The 25,312-nt window shown below is 41.6% G+C and overlaps 1 protein-coding gene across 5 annotated transcripts in view; it reads right to left on the bottom strand.

Moving 5' to 3' along the window:
- Positions 1 to 25,312, bottom strand: part of LOC137649986 (dmX-like protein 2) — a 192,412-nt gene that overhangs the window by 111,494 nt on the left and 55,606 nt on the right. For 4 of the 5 annotated variants that reach the window (XM_068382984.1, XM_068382988.1, XM_068382985.1 and 1 more), the window contains exons 20-25: positions 16,012 to 16,227; positions 13,372 to 13,529; positions 4,588 to 4,727; positions 4,104 to 4,246; positions 1,631 to 1,816; positions 170 to 356 (exon numbers count right to left, since the gene is read on the bottom strand). In XM_068382984.1, coding sequence (XP_068239085.1) covers positions 170 to 356; positions 1,631 to 1,816; positions 4,104 to 4,246; positions 4,588 to 4,727; positions 13,372 to 13,529; positions 16,012 to 16,227 — 1,030 coding nt within the window. The remainder of the gene's footprint in view (positions 1 to 169; positions 357 to 1,630; positions 1,817 to 4,103; positions 4,247 to 4,587; positions 4,728 to 13,371; positions 13,530 to 16,011; positions 16,228 to 25,312) is intronic. The other variant, XM_068382987.1, reaches the window with a different exon arrangement.

Below are 25,312 nucleotides of genomic sequence, written 5' to 3'. Positions count from 1 at the left end.
TATTTCTTAACTCAAGAATTGGTAGATGTGGAATACATTCTCTCGCAGATGTTTAAAACATTTCAAGTCAAGAATACTTTGAATCATTATAATCAAAGTTACCATATCATCAAATAGCCCATTCTTGACCTTAATGTGCTTATAAAAAAAATTGACGCAATATTTTTACCTCACTAGATGTGCAAGAATGGCTTTGACACGACGAATTTTCCCAGAGTTCAGAAGTTCCATCAACTGCTTTGGATGATACTGCGGGAGCACTGGTGAAGCCATATGACTAGCTTCAAAGATTCCTGATACAAGATTTGAAGGGCTATCTGCCTCTTCAGACTGAGTGGCCATAACTTCACCTAAACCTATAAAAAAAGGACACCAATTACAGAAGCACAGTGGTATTAATCTTCGGATATAAATAATTATACATAAATAGAACTGGACACAATGAAATTTATTACTACTTTAACAAAGCTGACCTGATTAGTTCACCTTTCAGATCAAGGAAATTAAGAACCTTTCACTTGACCTTCATTTTTCTTTTCTTTTAGTTAAGGCAATTAATTTCTTAGCTTCTAAATTGCCTGGTTTATTCTGCAAGTTAGTCATAATTTCTTTTGTTCCTTGTTGTAGAATCAACAATGTTACCCCATTACACGAAGGTGGTTAAGGTAGCTCTAGCCCTGACATTGCCACCAAATTTCTATGAGCTATACTTTCTAGTTTATAAGATCTGTTGGTAAAACCTTTGAATGCAATTGCTGAGAGTAGTGATTTGATTTGTAGTCTGCCCAAGTAATTGTTATGTTCTTGCATAAATCCCAAATTTGAATATTGTTCTTCTGTATCTTCAGCAGCAGACTTTCATCTTTGATTGTTAGATAAAAAATTGATGTGTATCAAATTCCTTATACATGATCTGAATAATAGTAACTGACATCAACCTTCTACAAGCTCATTTTGCATGTGATACAAGGTTTTTCATAATATTGGTAATCTTTTCCATTCAGGTCTACACCCATACCGTCCACAATGCAATGCTAAATATGCAGTAACTTCTCAGTCGATCCTTTTCTTCAGTGAGGCTCAATAGCACATAATATTCTATAAGCCTTACTCCAGCGGCGACCAAATTGTGAAAGGATCTTCCTAATCCCGCAGTTCAACTGGAGGAGCTTCAAATGTTCAAACTTGGTTCAAATGCTTTTGTTGTAAGAAGGTTGACAGTTCTTGTTCCGTAATCTAATTGTTACTTATTTTTTACCATTGTTGTTCATTTTAACTAGTTCTATTTCTTATCATTTCAGATTTATAATTTGTTCTTTACTTTTTCACACTGGACTGTTTTTCTTATTGGAGCCCATAAGTTTGCAGTTTTTAGCATTCCCAAAAAAGATTGGCTTGTAATAATAATAATAATAATAATAATAATAATAATAATAATAATAATAATAGCTAATTTCTCTCCACTAGCAGAAAAATATGATTTTATTGCATCTCCACTATAACCAAAGGATACAAAATTCAATGATAAGAATTCAGAATAGACTTTCAAAAGGTTTCATACTGGTATATCTACTTCTATGAATGTATAAACTATCTAAAATGAAACAATTTCATGCTACAATTTGCTCACCCTTTTTCATCTTGTTGTCAAGAGCTGCCAAAATAGAAAATGATGCAACCCTTGACACAGAGGCACTTGTTTTTGGATTGTGGATAGATTCTTGCAGATAGGTTTTTAGGTCAGCTTCGGTCAAGTCCCGACTTCCTTCTCTCACAATTTGTCCATCCTGTACTTGGGATGACTGCTTCTGGTCCCCTAAAAATAAGTTTTTATTATGAACAAAATTATTTTCTATCTAATATGAAGCAGCCTGCATATCCATGTAGCATGTACACTAATAGAGGAAAGGCAGGAAAGGGAATAAGGAGGTATACATGGAGAATATGAAGAGAAGCAAGTGGCATGAGCTAGAGGGATGATTCAAAGGAATGGAATACAAAATGAAATTTTTGGAATATGACTAGTTAAGAAAAAATTGAAAAGATGAAGAATGTGGTAAACTACTGTACTGTATACCAAATGAAAATAAAGAAAGGAAATAAACAACAGAATAACAGTGAAAGTGATATGATAATCTACTGAACAAAAAATTCTAGGAAGAAGTCAAGATGAATCGACCAATCTAAACAAGATCATAAGGAAAATTCACATACCATTAGGAATAAAAAGAATTTTAAAAAATTCAGCTGACCAACATCTGAAAACATGTTGGAAATGATGAGATCATAGAGTGATAGAATTATATTCGATCCTATTAGGGCATAAAAGTCCATAAGAGAGGAAATCTTCATAATTAAAAGACAACAGAAGTACCAGTGTAAATGTTTATCAAAGTATCAAAATGAGCAGTTAGGTGGGTATTGCAATAACACAAAGAACCCCACCCCCAAAAAAAAAAAAAAAAAAAATAGCATGTGATAGTAATACTGAACATCATAGCACAAAACATGCAGTGAAGACAGAAGCAGATATATCCAAAGAATTTGAGATTAGCTATTTGTCTAATGTAAATCAACACAGTAGTTTACTGTTCATCACTGTTTAAAACAAATATAAAATAGTGAAGTCCCTAGGAAGTTAAAAGGAAGATGATTTAGAAATACTTAACAAATAAATACAGTACGTAGAGTAGAGACGAAAAGACTGAAAACTAATGTAATCAAAATGAAGGTTAAAGTGACCTAAGAAGAATAAGAAGGCTATGTTGAACTAATATCAGATTGGGTTGGATTAATGAATTTGGGCTATCTAGCCTGGGAACTGGGAGGAAAAAACCCTACAGTTACACAGAAGTACAGTTCTAAAGAGTTTGAAAAGCTAGAAGGAAGAAAGGAAGTAAAGTAGAAGGATATAAATCAAGTGGAGCTATGGGCCCAAGGAACATTGCAAAGATCCTTACGCAATGCCTAGAGTACACCTCTCTAGTGACCCTTGTGAGGTGCACTGATGACAATAACCCCTTCCAGGGATTTAACTTAAAGAAAAATGCAATTCTGTGTAGATGCCATTTGAGTGGTGTATGGTCAAATATATTTTAAGGCTAATAGATGACATCTCAGGATATGATAAAGACTTCTAAAGGTAAATAGAGCCTGGGATCCTATATAACCAAAAGGGCAATCAGCAAAATAAAATATAAGAATTTGAGGTGAAAAGACAGGCCTTGAAATAAGCAGAATATTTCTGCTACTTTTACAATACAGTATACTGGATTGTAAAGTAGGTACTCGAAAGGCAAAAAGAAAAATCCTGGATGAAATGCAAAAAGAAATGCTGGGTTATTGATCTATACACTTATTCCTCCAGTACATCAAGAAAAATTCTACCATGCTTGTATATGACCTGTGCTTCTCCAAGCTGTGAAAACAAGAGCACTCATTAAGAAAAGGAATGAGATTTTGGAGAGTAGTAGTTGGAAAATACTCAGATTCATTACTAGAGTTTTTTTTACAAAAGATAATAATGCTATGATATGCAGTCCTCTTGCTGGAAAACAGAATGGGATTTCATGTCATGAGATGGATTAGTTATGTGATGAGAAGAGGGGAAGAAGCACTTAGTCATAAAAGCAAAAGATATACAAATACTGCAGAACAGAAACCAGTTTGGAGGCAACAAAAAATCCTGGTGAACTGACAATGTTTAAGACCTGGACAAGATGCAAATTCAGGATTGAAGTGCAAAAAACAGAAGAAAGGGGACAAAACTCCTTATGCCAAACCATTAAAAAAACAAGAATACATATCTGGCAATAATAGGGATGATAAAATAATTATGTAATTGTTCTAGAAAACAAAAATGAACACTTTACTGCTAGTATGTAGAATTTTTAATTTCCAGTTTTGCAAATAAAAGTCTTTCAAATATTAAGGAGAAAAAATTTAGAGTATATTAGACTTCGTCGCCATCTACAAGTAATTCGGGCTATTAAGCTATCAAGAGAATTATAAGTACAGTGTATACAAATACCATAAATAAAAAGAAATAAAGAGCTTGACTTTCCATAGTAAACATTGCGACAATATTTGGTACTTATACTTACTATGCATATGCCACTGAGAATATACGTGCATTTCATTGTCCATTCCAACAACAAGAATACCATCACGAACCCAAGACACTTGCATTGGTAATGGTGCAAGCCCATCAGCTGTTGTCAAGGATAACTTTTCCAAACGCATCCACCTGAAACATTGAGAAATCATACATAACTGTTGATTTCATTTGGGAAAGATGCACCACCAGTCCCAGGAAGGTATAAGACTTTTCCTCTCTTCAAGGATATCGAGTCCTTTATATTCTAATACTTTCACTACCCAGTCAACATTTTCCTATTATACATTACCTTCTTGACAAACTTTAACTTCTATTCTTTGTATGACTAAACCAAAATTAAATCCATGTATTCTTCTATCTTTGCAGAAATCTGTGATATACCAATAAGATTTTTGGCCTTACTATATATATGATGAGCATAAAATTTATTTTGTTCAGTCATCTAAAATACTTGGGATACCAGTCCTTACCTTGGTAAGTTAATATCTGAAAAATTGTGAACAGATAGGGACTTTTGAAGAGAAGGTCTGGTTCGTGTGTCCTTGTCTTTATTCCCTTCACTATAACTCATCATTGCAACTTCATCAGCAACACTTGTATAAGCTAAGATCTGAAAACAAGAGTTAATCTTATAAAAGAAATTTAATTTTTGACTAAAATTCCAAACATAAAGCACTACATGAAATATTACCGAGTCACACTTAGTTACCATAAAATGTTAACGATTCACTTTATGGGAACTTACTTCAGTGCCAACGCCACAAATTACCAATACTTCAAGCTGCAAGTACAAGGTTTCCTAAACATAATTACTCTAGTAGAAGACCCTCTCTTAAAATATATTTTGTAGAAAAATGTTATTTTCATTAGTAAAATAAATTTTTGAATATACTTACCCGATAATCATGTAGCTGTCAACTCTGTTGCCCGACAGAATTCTATGGAGGGATACGCCAGCTATCACAATACTAGAAGGGGGTGTTCTTACCAGCGCCACCTGTGGCCAGGTACTCAAGTACTTCTTGTTGACACCTCCTCAATTATTCCTCGGTCCCACTGGTTCTCTATGGGGAGGAAGGGAGGGTCAATTAAATCATGATTATCGGGTAAGTATATTCAAAAATTTATTTTACTAATGAAAATAACATTTTTCAATATTAAACTTACCCGATAATCATGTAGCTGATTCACACCCAGGGGGGTGGGTGAAAACCAGTGTACAAGATTAAAGGATAGCTAAGTATCCCATATTTCATATAACAGTTATCTCAAATAACAATGAAATAATAAGTACCTGGTAAGGAAGTCGAATTGAACCGTTACTCTGTCTCTTTTTTAAGTTCGTCTTCCTTACTGAGCGCAGCGTTCCTCTTGGAGGCTGAATCAACCCAAAGGTGCTAAAGTATACAGGGCTGCAACCCATACTAAAGGACCTCATCACAACCTTTAACCTCGGCGCTTCTCAAGAAAGAATTGACCACCCGCCAAATCAACAAGGATGTGGAAGGCTTCTTAGCCGACCGAACAACCCATAAAAAGTATTCAAGAGAAAGGTTAAAAAGTTATGGAATTATGGGAATGTAGTGGCTGAGCCCTCGCCTACTACTGCATTCGTTGCTACGAATGGACCCAGGGTGTAGCAGTACTCGTAAAGAGACTGGACATCTTTGAGATAGAATGATGCGAACACTGACTTGCTTCTCCAATAGGTTGCATCCATAACACTCTGCAGAGAACGGTTCTGTTTGAAGGCCACTGAAGTAGCCACAGCTCTCACTTCATGTGTCCTTACCTTCAGCAAAGCAAGGTCTTCTTCCTTCAGATGAGAATTTGCTTCTCTAATCAGAAGCCTGATGTAGTAAGAAACTGAGTTCTTAGACATTGGTAGAGAAGGCTTCTTGATAGCACACCATAAGGCTTCTGATTGTCCTCGTAATGGTTTTGACCTTCTTAGATAGTACTTAAGAGCTCTAACAGGGCAAAGTACTCTCTCTAGTTCGTTCCCCACCATGTTGGACAGGCTTGGGATCTCGAACGACTTAGGGCAAGGACGGGAAGGAAGCTCGTTTTAGCCAAAAAAACCGAGCCGCAAGGAACATGTAGCCGTTTCAGATGTGAAACCTATGTTCCTGCTGAAGGCGTGGATCTCACTTACTCTTTTACCTGTTGCTAAGCACACGAGGAAAAGAGTTTCTAATGTGAGGTCCTTAAAAGAGGCTGATTAGAACGGTTCAAATCCTGATGACATTAGGAACCTTAGGACCACGTCTAGATTCCAGCCTGGAGTGGACAACCGACGTTCCTTTGAGGTCTCAAAAGACCTAAGGAGGTCCTGTAGATCTTTGTTGGAGGAAAGGTCCAAGCCTCTGTGGCGGAAAACCGCTGCCAACATACTTCTGTAACCCTTGATCGTAGGAGCTGATAGGGATTTTACGTTCCTTAGATGTAACAGGAAGTCAGCAATCTGGGTTACAGTGGTACTGGTTGAGGAAAACTGCATTGGCCTTGCACCAGCTTCGGAAGACTTCCCATTAAGACTGATAGACTCTGAGAGTGGATGTCGTCCTTGCTCTGGCAATCGTTCTGGCTGCCTCCTTCGAAAAGCCTCTAGTTCTTGAGAGACTTTCGATAGTCTGAAGGCAGACAGACGAAGAGCGTGGAGGTTTGGGTGTACCTTCTTTACGTGAGGTTGACGCAGAAGGTCCACTCTAGGAGGAAGAGTCCTGGGAACGTCGACCAGCCATTGCAGTACCTCGGTGAACCCTTCTCTCGCGGGTCAGAGGGGAGCAACCAACGTCAACCGTGTCCCTTTGTGAGAGGCGAACTTCTGAAGTACCCTGTTGACAATCTTGAACGGCGGGAATGCATACAGGTTGAGATGGGACCAATCCAGCAGAAAAGGCATCCACGCGAACTGCTGCTGGGTCTGGAATCGGAGAACAATACAAGAGGAGCTTCTTGGTCATCGAGGTAGCGAATAGAACTATGGTTGGCAGACCCCACAGGGCCCAAAGTCTGCTGCAAACATTCTTGTGAAGGGTCCACTCTGTGGGGAAGACCTGACCCTTACGGCTGAGGCGATCTGCCATGACATTCATATCGCCCTGAATGAGCCTCGTTACCAGCGTGAGCTTTCGTTTTTGACCAAATGAGGAGGTCCCTTGCGATCTTGAACAACTTCCTCGAATGAGTCCCTCTCTGCTTGGAGATGTAAGCCAAGGCTGTGGTGTAGTCGGAGTTCACCTCCACCACCTTGTTAAGCTGGAGGGACTTGAAGTTTATCAAGGACAGATGAACTGCCAACAACTCCTTGCAATAGATGTGAAGTGTCCTTTGCTCCTGATTCCATGTTCCCGAGCATTCCTGTCCGTCCAGTGTCGCACCCCAGCCCGTGTCCGATGCGTCCGAGAAGAGACGGTGGTCGGGGGTCTGAACAGCCAAAGGTAGACCTTCCTTGAGAAGAATGCTGTTCTTCCACCACGTTAGAGTAGACCTCATCTCTTCGGAAACAGGAACTGAGCCCGTCTCTAGCGTCATGTCCTTTATCCAGTGAGCAGCTAGATGATACTGAAGGGGGCGGAGGTGGAGTCTCCCTAACTCGATGAACAGGGCCAGCGATGAAAGTGTCCCTGTTAGACTCATCCCCTGCCTGACTAAGCATCGGTTCCTTCTCAGCATGCTCTGGATGCATTCTAGGGTTTGGAAGATCCTTGGGGCCGACGGACAAGTCCGAAAAGCTCGACTCTGAAGATCCATACCCAAGGAAACAATGGTCTGGGATGGAACGAGCTGAGACTCCTCAAAATTGACCAGGAGGCCCAGTTCCTTGGTCAGATCCATAGTCCATTTGAAAATCTCCAGACAGCGACGACTTGTGGGAGCTCTTAAAAGCCAGTCGTCTGACGGAGCCGGACACAAGATCATGATACTGCTGCACAGTCTGTAAACTGACAATCATGGGCAAGCGAGGAAGTACAGTGACAACCCGAATCTGTCTAGACTATCTGGGTCGTACAGACAACTCCTTAACGGGTTGCTGAGGTTGCCGCACTGCGTCACAACAAGTCCCTTCTGTTGGTTGTTGAACGTCTTCCCCGTGACACATTGACTCCGTAAACAAAAAACCTCTAACAAGGACTAAGCTTGGACTGCATGTCATGCAACACAGCTCAAGGTCTATGGGAGCAGGTGTGGTAACAGACGGGATTAGCGGCTGAAGTGGAACCATTACCTTCCCTGTAAGCATGTTATGCTTAAAAAAAAAGTCCATAAGAGGTTATGCAGCTAAAGGCTCCCTCCAAATGACAGAGTCCTCAAGGGAATATCAGAAGGAGGGAGAAAAGAACTTTCTCATCTACAGGGACCTTACCCTAGAAAAGCTAAGTTCTCTGAGTGAGGGTTCACTGGTGCAAAAGCAGCAGACTAGAAGGCAACGTTATGAAACTGCTTGACAGTCTAGTGAGTTGGCAACAACCCAAGATATGTTGAGAAGCATGCGGTAAGGTATGCAGAGCATGATGAATGCAGAGTATGCTGTATGCAGAGCATGCTGTATGTAGAGCATGTTGTATGCAGAGCATGCTGAATGCAGAGCATGCTGTATGCAGAGCATGTTGTATGCAGAGCATGTTGTATGCAGAGCATGCTGAATGCAGAGCATGCTGAATGCTGAGCATGTAGTAAGCAGAGCCTGCTGTAAGCAGAGCCTGCTGTAAGGAAAGCAGAGCGTGTGCATGGCGTTTAACATTTCTCAAAAATTCCATGACCAGTGCTAGAGTGCTTTATGCATGCTTGCATGGGGTTTAAAAATCAACATAATGTTTACCTTACATTCATAACTCATGATTCATATTTTTGCCATGGTTTGAAAATGGAGGTAAGGTATGCTGAACAGCAGAGTCAGAACGAGCTGGAACAACAACAGTGGAAGGTGCAGAAAGTTCCTGTTCCTGTGGTATGAGTGGAGCGTGAAGAGACCGAGGTTGCGCAGAACAAGGTAAAGTTCCCGCAAGCAGAGGTGTCTGAGGCGCAGGATCAGGGTGCACGGGTTGAGCTCGGTGCAGCAGCTGAGGAGACTGACTCACAGGTGGAAGAGGTTGTACCTCCACCGAGAGTTGCACCACCGGTGGAGCAGCCAGGGGAGGAGGAGGAAGAGTGGAGTAATCCTCCTGATCCCAAACCGAAGGTTGCCTTAAAGAAGGCTGAGGCTGAACAACACTGGGAACAGCGAACACAGAAAGAGGTTCAACATCGTACGCCTGGCAGATGGTGCTGCGACTGGGTGCAGCGAGTGCAGGCGGGTTGAGCACAGGCTGAACGGGTGCAGGGGAGGTGCAACACTCTCAGCCCGACACTCACGCAACAGGTCCGAACGCTGTGCTTGCATGGACTGTAGTAGAGTCCACAACATCGTACGCCTGGCAGATGGTGCTGCGACTGGGTGCAGCGAGTGCAGGCGGGTTGAGCACAGGCTGAAAGGGTGCAGGTGGAGGTGCAACACTCTCAGCCCGACACTCACGCAACAGGTCCGAAAGCTGTGCTTGCATGGACTGTAGTAGAGTCCACAACATCGTACGCCTGGCAGATGGTGCTGCGACTGGGTGCAGCGAGTGCAGGCGGGTGCAGCACAGGCTGAACGGGTGCAGCCGGTTGGTGCACCACCGGTGCAGGCGGGTGCAGCACAGGCTGAACGGGTGCAGGCGGTTGGTGCACCACCGGTGCAGGAGGAGGAGGAGGTGCAACACTCTCAGCACGACACTCACGCATCAGGTCCGAAAGCTGTGCTTGCATGGACTGTAGTAGAGTCCACAACATCGTACGCCTGGCAGGTGGTACTGCGATCAGGCGGAGCGAGCATAGGCGGGGGGAGTGTAGGCGCACTCTCAGCCCGACAAACTGATGACTGAGGAGAGTCAGAGCTAACCCAATGACTGCATCCGGGTTGTTGAACTTTACTTCGTACGTCTGGCATAGGTCTGGACTTTACGTTTAAGAGGTCTTGAGACCTGAGACCAGCGTTACTCTGCCTTTATTTTCTCCTCTAAATCTCTTCTGCAGACGAGCAAAATAAGGGCTCAATCGTCTGCGGGTGGGAGTGACGGTCTCGGTAAGACACGCCCACAACCACCGAGGATACTTCTGTGCGCCGATCAAGGCCTGCCGAACCCTTTTGCCCTTCGACATTGCTTCTCCCCTGGGCTTGGGAGCTTGCAAGAGGTCCCGGACTGGGAGGACGACTGGCGCGCACAAACGTACCCTCACGCATAACATTGACATACTTTGCGCTAATCACTTATCACTTTGATTTCTGTTTGCACTTATTTCACTGAACTCGAAACTTTAAGTGGTTTGTACCTGAAACACGCAATTCTATCCTTCTCAAAAGTTAGTAATTGCGAAAACAGAATTACAATGTAACAGAAAAATCTAATGAAAGAAAATTCAGTGGCTGGAAAGAGACTAAACACTAGATCACTCTAGAAACGTTTAGTTTCTTCCCCTAAAGAGACAAGGGATAAGAGCAAAACGATAACGACGTTACTCGTACGCCTGGCAGGCTTGAGGGAAACGTTTATCCTCTTTCTCCCTCCGTCTCTATCTCTCTCTCTCTCTCTCTCTTGACTTAGAACCTGAGAGAAGAGCCCAATCATATATATCGTTAAAACATATTATTGTTAAAGGAAAAAACTGAAATATTTCCCAAAAAGAAAAGTTCCTTATTAGGATCAAAACCATTAAGTTAAGAAAGAATGAACAAAACGCTAGACACGGTTACTCTTACTGCAATGTGAAACCGTGAACATTCTTTCTCTATCGTAACGATAGAGTGCAAGTTGAAACGTTCTGAACGTCAACAACTGCCGAGACAAACAAAACGTTAGTTCAACTTTGAAAAAGTACGAGACTATCAAAGAAATTCTTTCAAAGACCTTAAAATAGCATATGTTAACAGGTAAAACCGAAATGACGGGCTCACGATAATTAACTTCGGTACCAAGAAAAGACCGCCTACTATTAGGAAGGTCGAATATAAACAAATATAAAAATTAATTTTAATAAGTTTATAATAAAAGGAAGTTAATCGAAGAGGCCTATAAGAGGCGGAGAGATATAAAATAATCTATAACTTTTGTTAAGCAAAATTAAGAAAGAGAGTCTATACTCTCTTAGATACCAACACTTCCGTCTAAGGGAAGGGTCGGCCATTGAAAGGTGAACGAGAGTTCATACTCTCTTCGTCACCAAAATTAATCAAATTAATTCCAAAAGCTAACTAAGCTAAAATAGAAGTTTCCAGTAAAGCGACAGCCGAAATCAAAGAGAAATACTTCACCAAAGTCGTGAAATTACTCCAAGAACATAAGCGTATCCCAGAACGTCTTGTCAGAAGCACGACAGAGGAATAATTGAGGAGGTGTCAACAAGAAGTACTTGAGTACCTGGCCACAGGTGGCGCTGGTAAGAACACCCCCTTCTAGTATTGTGATAGCTGGCGTATCCCTCCATAGAATTCTGTCGGGCAACAGAGTTGACAGCTACATGATTATCGGGTAAGTTTAATATTGAAAATTATATTTATTACAGAGCCATTCAGTTTGAAGAGCATCTTTGCAAGAGTCCTAGTTATACTTTTCTCTCTATTACAGCATTCTGCCAGTTGTGTCCCAAAATTCCTACAGTACTTCTGTGGTAGGAGATCAATAGTCATAAAAGAGAAATTTTTCCTTTCTTCACTATGAAAACTATACAAACAAAGTATTCAATACATCACAGGAGTTCTGAAAGGATTTTTCCCGAGTTCCAGGATGTTATCAATAGTAGCTCTTTCATGGTTCTCTTTTAGCTTTTCCATCATATTTAAAAGAAAGTACTGGTCAGTTTTGGGCAGGTGAAAATAGACATTAAGATTTTTATGTTCTACTCATATGCAGAGTCCAGCTCAACATCAAAGCTGGAATTTTCACATTGGTTGGTGCTCTCATGATCTGCTCTCTGTGGCACGCTTCAAGTCAGGTTAGTTCCTGACTCACTGAATTGAGGCTCTTGTCAGCAGGGGAGCCATGAGCTAGGCCTGGTTGTGGGTGCATTGCCTTTGGGATGGAATAAAATGAAATTTTTTCTCAAGAGTTGATTGGTCCCAACGTTCACTGGGCCATCAACATATGAGAAATAATTTCAGTCAAATTGAGATGTGGCAGATATTATCATAGCACTTAGGCCCAGTTCACAGCTCTCCCACTGACAAGACTCACTTAGTTCAGTGAGAAAACAGCCAGCCTGTCTCAGAGTGTCTCTCAGCCAAACAGAGTGCAGATCCCTTGAGCACCAGACAATGAGGAAATTTCAGTAAGCTGGTCCTCCGATTATAAATGGATCCAAGACTCCCTTCATCTTTCAGTCTGTCTTCACTTGCCAGAAGATGAGCAGTGCACAGTTCAAAATATCACAAAAAACCCAAGAACATTATCTAAGAACAAGCTACTACTGACAATGACCTTGAACTCTCAAGGAACAAATTTTTAGACATTTAAATGTACTGGATACAATATTTGTAAACTATATACAGTAATGAAAGAAAATATTTCCATCAATAACTATTCATCTCACACCTGATAAGCATATATTTTGGAAAACTACCGGTGGAATTCAGTAGTAAAGAGATAAGTATAATTAGGAGTCTAGAAAAGATTCCCTAGAAGCTGAATGTTGCTGTGGAAGCTATAATTTTCAACAAAACACATATAACAACTCACTGTTTTACATCAAAATTGAGTTTTTAGGTATACAAAGTTTAGGAAAAACTCCTTCCCTAGAAATAAAATCTAGTATTTCTTATGGAACAAACATTCAATTTTTTTATTTTTATATCATAAGATTTGAGTTTCAGTAGTATTTAATTCATTGTATTGTAAATTCATAAGTCAGGGACAAATTATAGCCTCTGTACCATGGTCTTCCACTCTCTTGGGTTAGAGTTCTTTAACTTGAGGGTACACTCGGGCACACTATTCTATCTTATTTCTCTTCCTCTTGTTTTGTTAAAGTTTATATAGTTTATATGGGAGATATTTAATTTAATGTTACTCTTCTTGAAATATTTAATTTTTCCTTAAGTTTCCTTTCCTCACTGGGCTATTTTCCCTGTTGGAGCCCCTGGGCCTATAGCATCCTGCTTTTCCAAATAGGGTTGTAGCCTAACAAGTAATAACAATAATGATAATAATAAATAGAAAGAAAGACTTATTCTAGCATACCTTACTTCCTATGGCTACAGTTAGCAGGTGAGAACCATCTTCTTTGGACACCCAGTCAATTTGAACAGGGTGTTTCTGCTTAACACTAACACCTCTCTTATCAAAACGGTTGTTGCGTAGTGAATGTAATGTACTAGGACTTGGCACCAACAACTGACCTAAAATATGAAATTTGTTAAAAAAGTAAAATTACAATATATTATATGAGTCTTTAGTTTTCCACTACCTTTTAAAAAGGGAACCACACTGGCAAATAACTGATACAGTACAAACAAAATACTAGGAATTTCATCCAGGGTTGAAGACGGGAACTAATTCCTAAGGTATCACGAATCCATTTTTCTCTTTGGGATCTATATCAATGATGAAATACAGGATCATTGAAATAACATTTATCATTTCAATAATGACTCAACATTAATTATGACCACAAGATCTGTAAGCTCAGCTTTGGTTGACCAGCTCAAAATAGACAAATAGTGGACTTGTATGACTAGCCTACCATATATCCATAACTACCACTAAACTACTAATGATAATACTCTGCATTGCAGCAATGTTTATACTTAACTTTGCTTTGTCCCCACAGAATATTTCCAGTATATTTTGGCTCTAAAAAACTCAAAATCTAAAAGGGAAGGACCTCCTCAATTATCTGAGTAAGGGGCAATTATAAGGGAAAGGGAGAAAAGGAAAAATGAAAGCCATGGTATGGACAGGATTCACATTACGAAGATTAAAATGTAAATTATACACTATAAGACCAAGCAGGGGTAATACTGACTAAAATTTGGTCTGAAGCTAAGATACCACCTTCAAACTTGTAGCATCACTATAAGTTTTTTTTCACCTTTTCAACTTGCTTCTTTCTTGCCCTATACTAAGGACAACAAAATAGTTCTAGATCTGGGACATCCCTATACTCATCGTACTTATCCTATACTATAACATCATTGCAATACAAGACTTTTGCAGGTCCCTTTGTCCTCTACATATAAGTCCTTTTACAGACTAAATAAAATCTCTACTCGCTAATGATTACGTTGACAATTTAATAGAAATTGCACAAACATATCAAGCCTGAAAAACTGGCAAAATCCTCTACAATATACAGTACAGTAACCACCACAAAATGACATGTCAAATCCATTCGCTGACAAAGCAAAGATGACCATAATAAATATGGCAACCACAGCTTGCAGCACATAGTATAAAGTAACTAAAATGTAGAGGGTACAAATCCACTAATTTTCAAAATTGTTAACAAAAGCTTGAAGTACAATGAATATTGCATAAGACTAATTGGAATAAAAAATGTTTTAAAATTACACAATTCAAAATCTAAATATTGGGTTGTTTCAAAGACTTTATCTATAGTAGAAGTAAAAGAAATAGTACTGTAGTTGGAGAGATTAGTGTAGTTACATTTCTTTGAAAAAATCTGACAAGTGTGTGGCTCTAAGTTGGAGGATAAACATGCACAGAATTTGGAATGAGGGTAAAAAAAGGGGCAAATGGCAAATGATGGTTTATGTTAATCAGCAACCTCACTAAATAAACTAAGAGGGGATAACATAAGGCTTCACTAGTACTTCCCATGTTCAAAGATCTGGATATATTTAAAAGATTTAGAAGAGGTAAATGGTAACAAACATTTTGATGTGACTATTCATTAATATAATATTATATCACATTGCTTTGCAACATTCAAGTACAGTAGTTAGGCACCATAAACAGAAAAATACTGTTTCTTCCACTCACTAACTTTACAAGTCATAACCTGAAATTGTGCATAGATTCCAATGATTATTCAAGTTGTCTAAGTCTTTTTTTTCTAATTTCCAAAAAATATTCAAATCATCAGTGTTTTGTGGACTTCTGGGTATCAAATATTATCAAATCATTTTGGGAGGGTGATGGACACAGTGGATTATCCCAGGAAATTGTCACGAAGCTCTGGGACTGCAGTGCAGCTAAGCACTCACTTAGCAGAAAAAAAGGGCACCATCCCATTCTGGGGTAAATTGCAATACAGTATATCATATACGGAAATAAATGTACCAGTAATTTATTCCTGCATGAAATGGAATCAATAGAATTTTGATTCATTGAAAGGTCTATTATGGACAATTTCTATTTAAGATTTTCAAGCAACCCTTAGCTTTCTCTCTCCTTTCACTTCTTTTTCTATATTCTCTTTTATGTTTTAGGTTTTCTGACTGAATCATCATAAATTACACCTCTTCCCCTAGATAATAAGTGCAAAGTGTTTATCAACATAAACTATAACTGAACTATGCAAATTTGAAGATAAACATTTCTCTGTTTACCACTAATCAACGAGGGTTACAGAAACATCCAAAAACTAGCTACAGTAGAGCCCAAATGCGGTAATAACTCAGTCAAAAACTGATGGCATTGGTGAGTGAAAAATAAGGGTACTCCAGAAAAGTGATGTTTCACATGCTGATTACCATTGCCAAAGTGGTAATTAGCTTTCAAGGATTTCTTTAACATTCTAAGGAAGCAAATTTATCAGCCATCACTATTAATGTACAATAATGTATATGAGTTGGTGAGGGATGCTAAGCAAGAGACTACTGTACTTCTGAGATGACTCATGCCTAGATGTCAACTAACTAGAAATTGAATGAAGAGCATCAGAAGAAACATGGTCACCAGAGAATGGTTGCACAGACAAATCCTCTTGACTCAATGCGGAAGTTAGTCTCGTCGTTGATCGTCCCTGAGCCACTTTGGAAAGGTAGGCTATATCAAAGTCAGCAGCACTAGCATCTCCAAGGTTTGACACAACATCTTGAAGGTCAAATTTGTCTTCTAAAACCCACTGCGAACCTGAAAGAATCAAAATCAAATTTGTAAAGTGAACAAAAATTTTAGAGCATCAGCATTGTTAAAGCATCATTAATAAGTTACATCAGAAACTTTAACATTCACGTGGAACTAAATACTAATCATACTACAGAAAAACCTTCTTATCCACTGTCATTACATTCTAAGGGGGAGGTCCCAGGTATGGAATTTTGCAGATAATAGGTAATATAAACTTTAAGGATATTTTTACCATTGTAAATATTTTCTTAAGAGATGCAATTGTACATTGTATGTAAAATACACTAAAGCAGTGAATGTACTGTACTTTTAATAATGTAGTACAAAACTGTACGTACATTAAAATCTTATACACTAATGGCAATATCAATAGCGAGCGATATCAATAGCTCTCTCTCTCTCTCTCTCTCTCTCTCTCTCTCTCTCTCTCTCTCTCTCTCTCTCTCTCTCTCTCTCTCTCTCTCTCTCTCTCATAGATTCATGAACCTTTCAATGTACTGTACTGGACAAGAATGTTGGGTATAAAATTACAAGTGATATATTACTGTAATAATATGATTTGAATATACAAGATTTTCACTAAATAAAATTAATACAGCACAGACAATACTGTAGTAAATATGAATGCAATGGAATAATGCTGATAAAGAGTACGAAAGGATATAAGCACAATACATTATTAAGAAAGGAATAAGGGTATAATGAAATAACATAGACTTAAATGAACAGAAAAAAAATTGTGAATAACGAAAATAAAAAGATAAATTAAAAGAAAATAGAAATAAGAGGAGAATATTATTGAATAAAATAAATACAAACAGAATATAATTGTGAATAAAACAGAATTTTAAATTAACTTGTATCTTTCCTAGCTATACAAACCCGAGTCCTTTAAGAAATGTCTTCAGCAGAGCTGGAATGACCATTAAAATCTTTAACAAGGTAATTAAGAACAGGTGGTGAGGAAGAGTGAGTAACCCCGTCCACTCTCCTATCAAAGACTATTCACTTTTGACCTTCAGCTCAGGATTGTGAGCAGTGGGAGAGGTAGGATGTTTAACAATAAGGAACTCACGTTTGTATAGCTCATAAAAATCACAAATTTTAAGTAATTTGTATTGTTCCTAACAGTACTTACCTCGAACTACTTTCTTGGGAGGAGAGCCCAGATACTGTACTCCTAAGAAAGTAGTTCGAGAAAAGTACTTCGTGTTGGAACAAATACTAATTACCTTCAAAAAATTTTATCGATTCCTATGAATATATAAATACTTGAGGGGTACTGAAGTGCCAATCAATGATAAGAGTTCCTACACAAAGGCTGCATCAAGGTCACCTCAAGTTCATTGCCCTCATGAACTCAAGGTTCTTTACTTCTGTTAGTGACAGGCTAAGGTGCAGTACCCGATAGGATAAAGTATCCTTGTACCTTGTAATGGCATAGGATTCAGTAAGCTGCTCCAGAGATCTACTCTCCCTCACATAAACAAGTATTCTGACCTGAAAAATGTTATTTTTATTAATAAAATAAATTTTTGAATATACTTACCCGATAATCATGTAGCTGTCAACTCCGTTGCCCGACAGAATTCTATGGAGGGATACGCCAGCTATCACAATACTAGAAGGGGGTGTATTTACCAGCGCCACCTGTGGCCAGGTACTCAAGTACTTCTTGTTGACACCTCCTCAATTATTCCTCGGTCCACTGGTTCTCTATGGGGAGGAAGGGAGGGTCGATTAAATCATGATTATCGGGTAAGTATATTCAAAAATTTATTTTATTAATAAAAATAACATTTTTCAATATTAAACTTACCCGATAATCATGTAGCTGATTCACACCCAGGGGGGTGGGTGAAAAACCAGTGTACAAGACTAAAGGATAGCTAAGTATCCCGTATTTCATATAATCAGTTATCCACAATAACAATGAAATAATAAGTACCTGGTAAGGAAGTCGACTTGAACCGTTACTCTGCCTTTAATAAGATCGTCTTCCTTACTGAGCGCAGCGTTCCTCTTGGGAGGCTGAATCAACTCAAAGGTGCTAAAGTATACAGGGCTGCAACCCATACTAAAGGGCCTCATCACAACCTTTAACCTCGGCGCTTCTCAAGAAAGAATTGACCACCCGCCAAATCAACAAGGATGTGGAAGGCTTCTTAGCCGACCGTACAACCCATAAAAAGTATTCAAGAGAAAGGTTAAAAAGTTATGGGATTATGGGAATGTAGTGGCTGAGCCCTCGCCTACTACTGCATTCGTTGCTACGAATGGTCCCAGGGTGTAGCAGTACTCGTAAAGAGACTGGACATCTTTGAGATAGAATGATGCGAACACTGACTTGCTTCTCCAATAGGTTGCATCCATAACACTCTGCAGAGAACGGTTCTGTTTGAAGGCCACTGAAGTAGCCACAGCTCTCACTTCATGTGTCCTTACCTTCAGCAAAGCAAGGTCTTCTTCCTTCAGATGAGAATTTGCTTCTCTAATCAGAAGCCTGATGTAGTAAGAAACTGCGTTCTTAGACATTGGTAGAGAAGGCTTCTTGATAGCACACCATAAGGCTTCTGATTGTCCTCGTAATGGTTTTGACCTTCCTAGATAGTACTTAAGAGCTCTAACTGGGAAAAGTACTCTCTCCAGTTCGTTCCCCACCATGTTGGACAGGCTTGGGATCTCGAACGACTTAGGCCAAGGACGGGAAGGAAGCTCGTTTTTAGCCAAAAAACCGAGCTGCAAGGAACATGTAGCCGTTTCAGATGTGAAACCTATGTTCCTGCTGAAGGCATGGATCTCACTTACTCTTTTACCTGTTGCCAAGCACACGAGGAAAAGAGTTTTTAATGTGAGGTCCTTAAAAGAGGCTGATTGGAGCGGTTCAAATCCTGATGACATTAGGAACCTTAGGACCACGTCTAGATTCCAGCCTGGAGTGGACAACCGACGTTCCTTTGAGGTCTCAAAAGACCTAAGGAGGTCCTGTAAATCTTTGTTGGAGGAAAGATCCAAGCCTCTGTGGCGGAAAACCGCTGCCAACATACTTCTGTAACCCTTGATCGTAGGAGCTGATAGGGATCTTACGTTCCTTAGATGTAACAGGAAGTCAGCAATCTGGGTTACAGTGGTACTGGTTGAGGAAACTGCATTGGCCTTGCACCAGCTTCGGAAGACTTCCCATTTAGACTGATAGACTCTGAGAGTGGATGTCGTCCTTGCTCTGGCAATCGCTCTGGCTGCCTCCTTCGAAAAGCCTCTAGCTCTTGAGAGTCTTTCGATAGTCTGAAGACAGTCAGACGAAGAGCGTGGAGGTTTGGGTGTACCTTCTTTACGTGGGGTTGACGCAGAAGGTCCACTCTTAGAGGAAGAGTCCTGGGAACGTCGACCAGCCATTGCAGTACCTCGGTGAACCATTCTCTCGCGGGCCAGAGGGGAGCAACCAACGTCAGCCGTGTCCCTTTGTGAGAGGCGAACTTCTGAAGTACCCTGTTGACAATCTTGAACGGCGGGAATGCATACAGGTCGAGATGGGACCAATCCAGCAGAAAGGCATCCACGCGAACTGCTGCTGGGTCTGGAATCGGAGAACAATACAAGAGGAGCCTCTTGGTCATCGAGGTAGCGAATAGATCTATGGTTGGCTGACCCCACAGGGCCCAAAGTCTGCTGCAAACATTCTTGTGAAGGGTCCACTCTGTGGGGAAGACCTGACCCTTCCGGCTGAGGCGATCTGCCATGACATTCATATCGCCCTGAATGAGCCTCGTTACCAGCGTGAGCTTTCGATCTTTTGACCAAATGAGGAGGTCCCTTGCGATCTCGAACAACTTCCTCGAATGAGTCCCTCCCTGCTTGGAGATGTAAGCCAAGGCTGTGGTGTTGTCGGAGTTCACCTCCACCACCTTGTTTAGCTGGAGGGACTTGAAGTTTATCAAGGCCAGATGAACTGCCAACAACTCCTTGCAATAGATGTGAAGTGTCCTTTGCTCCTGATTCCATGTTCCCGAGCATTCCTGTCCGTCCAGTGTCGCACCCCAGCCCGTGTCCGATGCGTCCGAGAAGAGACGGTGGTCGGGGGTCTGAACAGCCAATGGTAGACCTTCCTTGAGAAGAATGCTGTTCTTCCACCACGTTAGAGTAGACCTCATCTCTTCGGAAACAGGAACTGAGACCGTCTCTAGCGTCATGTCCTTTATCCAGTGAGCAGCTAGATGATACTGAAGGGGGCGGAGGTGGAGTCTCCCTAACTCGATGAACAGGGCCAGCGATGAAAGTGTCCCTGTTAGACTCATCCACTGCCTGACTAAGCATCGGTTCCTTCTCAGCATGCTCTGGATGCATTCTAGGGCTTGGAAGATCCTTGGGGCCGACGGACAAGTCCGAAAAGCTTGACTCTGAAGATCCATACCCAAGGAGACAATGGTCTGGGATGGAACGAGCTGAGACTCCTCAAAATTGACCAGGAGGCCCAGTTCCTTGGTCAGATCCATAGTCCATTTGAAAATCTCCAGACAGCGACGACTTGTGGGAGCTCTTAAAAGCCAGTCGTCTGACGGAGCCGGACACAAGATCATGATACTGCTGCACAGTCTGTAAACTGTCAATCATGGGCAAGCGAGGAAGTACAGTGACAACCCGAATCTGTCTAGACTGTCTGGGTCGTACAGACAACTCCTTAACGGGTTGCTGAGGTTGCCGCACTGCGTCACAACAAGTCACTTCTGTTGGTTGTTGAACGTCTTCCCCGTGACACATTGAATCCGTAAACAAAAAATCCTCTAACAAGGACTAAGCTTGGACTGCATGCCATGCAACACAGCTCAAGGTCTATGGGAGCAGGTGTGGTAACAGACGGGATTAGTGACTGAAGTGGAACCATTACCTTCCCTGTAAGCATGTTATGCTTAAATAAAAGTCCATAAGAGGTTATGCAGTTAAAGGCTCCCTCCAAATGACAGAGTCCTCAAGGGAATATCAGAAGGAGGGAGAAAAGAACTTTCTTATCTACAGGGACCTTATCCTAGAAAAGCTAAGTTCTCTGAGTGAGGGTTCACTGGTGCAAAAGCAGCAGACTAGAAGGCAACGTTATGAAACTGCTTGACAGTCTAGTGAGTTGGCAACAACCCAAGATGTGTTGAGAAGCATGCGGTAAGGTATGCAGAGCATGATGTATGCAGAGTATGCTGTATGCAGAGCATGCTGTATGTAGAGCATGTTGTATGCAGAGCATGCTGAATGCAGAGCATGCTGTATGCAGAGCATGTTGTATGCAGAGCATGCTGAATGCAGAGCATGCTGTATGCTGAGCATGTAGTAAGCAGAGCCTGCTGTAAGCAGAGCCTGCTGTAAGGAAAGCAGAGCGTGTGCATGGCGTTTAACATTTCTCAGAAATTCCATGACCAGTGCTAGAGTGCTTTATGCATGCTTGCATGGGGTTTAAACCATGGTATGAAAATGGAGGTAAGGTATGCTGAACAGCAGAGTCAGAACGAGCTGGAACAACAATAGTTGTGGTTTCCTCTTCAAGACTCCGTTGAGGGAACACCTGAGGCTCAGTCTGCAAAGGCTGAATAAAAGACAAGCAGAAGGAAGGCGCATGGGTGGAGGAGGCTGACTCCTAGCATGAGTGGTTGAACCCAAGGGTTGCGCTTGCTGAGCGGTTGGCGGAAGCGGAGTAGCAAGTTCCAGTTCCTGTGGTGTGAGCGGAGCGCGATGAGGAAGAGGCTGCGCAGAACAAGGTAAATGTCTCGCAAGCTGAGGCTCCTGAGGCGCAAGGCTAAGGTGTTGTGGTGCTTGCCTTGTGGAGGGTTGAGCTCGCTGCAGCGAGAGCTGAGGAGACTGACTCATGGACGGGAGAGGTTGTTGTACCTCAACCGAGTGTTGCATCACTGGTGGAGCAGCAAGTGGAGGCGGAGGAAGAGAGGTATAATCCTCCTGATCCCATTGTAAAGGTTGCCTTAAGGAAGGCGGAGGCTGAACACCACAGGGAACAGCAAACTCAGCACGTGGCTCAACATCGTACGCCTGGCAGGTGGTACTGCGATCAGGCGGAGCGAGCGTAGGCGGAGGGAGTGTAGGCGGAGGCGGAGGAGTAACACTCTCAGCCCGACACTCACGCATTAAGTCCGAAAGCTGTGCTTGCATGGACTGTAGTAGAGTCCACAACATCGTACGCCTGGCAGGTGGTACTGCGATCAGGCGGAGCGAGTGTAGGTGGAGGGAGTGTAGGCGGAGGCGGAGGAGCAACACTCTCAGCCCGACACTCACGCATCAAGTCCGAAAGCTGTGCTTGCATGGACTGTAGTAGAGTCCACAACATCGTATGCCTGGCAGATGGTACTGCGATCAGGCGGAGCGAGTGTAGGTGGAGGGAGTGTAGGCGGAGGCGGAGGAGCAACACTCTCAGCCCGACACTCACGCATCAAGTCCGAAAGCTGTGCTTGCATGGACTGTAGTAGAGTTCACAACATCGTACGCCTGGCAGGTGGTACTGCGATCAGGCGGAGCGATCATAGGCGGGGGGGGAGTGTAGGCGGAGGCGGAGGCGCAACACTCTCAGCCCGACACTCACGCATCAAGACCGAAAGTTGTGACTGTATGGACTGCAGTAGAGTCAACTTGGGGTCGGCAGACACTAAGGTCTGCTGAGGTAAAGCCTTAACAGCAGAGATCTATTGCGGCAGAACCTTACTCCTCTTAGGCGGAGTGTAATCAACTGATGACTGAGGAGAGTCAGAGCTAACCCAATGACTGCATTCGGGTTGTGAACTTTAACTTCGTACGTCTGGCATAGGTCTGGACTTAACGTTTAAGAGGTCTTGAGACCTGAGACCAGCGTTACTCTGCCTTTATTTTCTCCCCTAATCTCTTCTGCAGACGAGCAAAATAAGGGCTCAATCGTCTGCGGGTGGGAGTGACGGTCTCGGTAAGACACGCCCACAACCACCGAGGATACTTCTGTGCGCCGATCAAGGCCTGCTGAACCCTTATGCCCTTCGACATTGCTTCTCCCCTGGGCTTGGGAGTTTGCAAGAGGTCCCGGACTGGGAGGACGACTGGCGCGCACAAAAGTACCCTCACGCACTAATCACTTATCACTTTGATTTCTGTTTGCACTTATTTCACTGAACTCGAAACTTTAAGTGGTTTGTACCTGAAATACGCAATTCTATCCTTTCTCAAAGTTAGTAATTGCGAAAACAGAATTACAATGTAACAGAAAAATCTAATGAAAGATAATTCAGTGGCTGGAAAGAGACTAAACACTAGATCACTCTAGAAACGTTTAGTTTCTTCCCCTAAAGAGACTAGGGAGAAGAGCAAAAACGATAACGACGTTACTCGTACGCCTGGCAGGCTTGAATGAAACGTTTATTCTCCTCTTTCTCCCTCCGTCTCTATCTCTCTCTATCTCTCTCTCTCTCTCTCTCCCTCTCTCTCTCTCTCTCTCTCTCTCTCTTGACTTAGAACCTGAGAGAAGAGCCCAATCATATATATCGTTAAAACATATTATTGTTAAAGGAAAAAACTGAAAAGTTCCTTTATTAGGATCAAAACCATTAAGTTAAGAAAGAATGAACAAAACGCTAGACACGGTTACTCTTACTGCAACGTGAAACCGTGAACATTCTTTCTCTATCGTAACGATATAGTGCAAGTTGAACGTTCTGAACGTCAACAACTGCAGAGACAAAACAAAACGTTAGTTCAACTTTAAATTCTTTCAAACTCTGTGGCGGAAATAGCATAATATGTTAACAGGTAAAACCGAAATGACGGGCTCAAAGTTTATTAACTTCGGTAAAAGACCGCCTACTATTAGGAAGGTCGAATATAAACAAATATAAAAATTAATTTTAATGAGTTTATAATAAAAGGAAGTTAATCGAAGAGGCCTATAAGAGGCGGAGAGATATAAAATAAATCTATAACTTTTGTTAAGCAAAATTAAGAAAGAGAGTCTATACTCTCTTAGACACCAACACTTCCGTCTAAGGGAAGGGTCGGCCATTGAAAGGTGAACGAGAGTTCATACTCTCTCGTCACCATAATTAATCAAATTAATTCCAAAAGCTAACTAAGCTAATATAGAAGTTTCCAGTAAAGCGACAGCCGAAATCAAAGAGAAATACTTCACCAAAGTCGTGAAAATACTCCAAGAACATAAGCGTATCCCAGAACGTCTTGCCGGAAGCACGACAGAGGAATAATTGAGGAGGTGTCAACAAGAAGTACTTGAGTACCTGGCCACAGGTGGCGCTGGTAAATACACCCCCTTCTAGTATTGTGATAGCTGGCGTATCCCTCCATAGAATTCTGTCGGGCAACGGAGTTGACAGCTACATGATTATCGGGTAAGTTTAATATTGAAAAAGAATCCCCAAGGTTGCTAGCAGTTATCAGGGAGAGAAAGATCCCTATAACTGATCATGGCAGAAAAAGAAGTACCTTATACTCTTCCTCTGTTGATCAAGGTGAAGCAAGAGCGTGGAAGCGCCCCTCAACCACCAGACAGTGCACCACCTTTTTAACACATGATATAGCAGTATCCTGTTGAGAGAAGGGAGCAGCAGTTCACTGCCCAGGTAGGAAAGGTGAAGGAGAGGCCCAAAGCTCTTCTAACACATGGCTTACAGGTGTATACAGGTCTACACAGGGCTACATGTTTCTGTACTACCTGGCTCAGGGGAACCAAGGCTGGAATCTTGTCCACTCCCCGAAAAAGAGGTGGTGTTGCAAAGATCCCTACTTTAGCAAGTATGACTCGCTTTCCTGGACTTGCTTCTTCCCTTTACCAACATTCCCTTCAGGCTCTACATGTAGAGAAGTCAAGGTCTGAGTGACCATCCAAGACGAAGATTCCCCAAGGGGAGACACTGCATAAGTTGATTCGAAAGAAACAACAATGTTGGGAGCACACAGGAAGAGAGATGTGAAACAACCATAGGCCAAAAAATCACATGCACAGTGGCAGAGGTAGCAGGAACAAGCGTGACAGGAACAAGCGTGACAGGAACAAGGGGAATGGCCACAGAGGTGAGCATTACTGAAGCAATTGGCCCAGGGGTGCCTAGCAGTGTGGCTA

The sequence above is a fragment of the Palaemon carinicauda genome, chromosome 11 (genome assembly GCF_036898095.1).
Source record: "Palaemon carinicauda isolate YSFRI2023 chromosome 11, ASM3689809v2, whole genome shotgun sequence".
NCBI lineage: Eukaryota > Metazoa > Arthropoda > Malacostraca > Decapoda > Palaemonidae > Palaemon > Palaemon carinicauda.
Note: the sequence above shows the minus strand (reverse complement) of the source record. Positions and strands in the feature narration are given on the sequence as shown.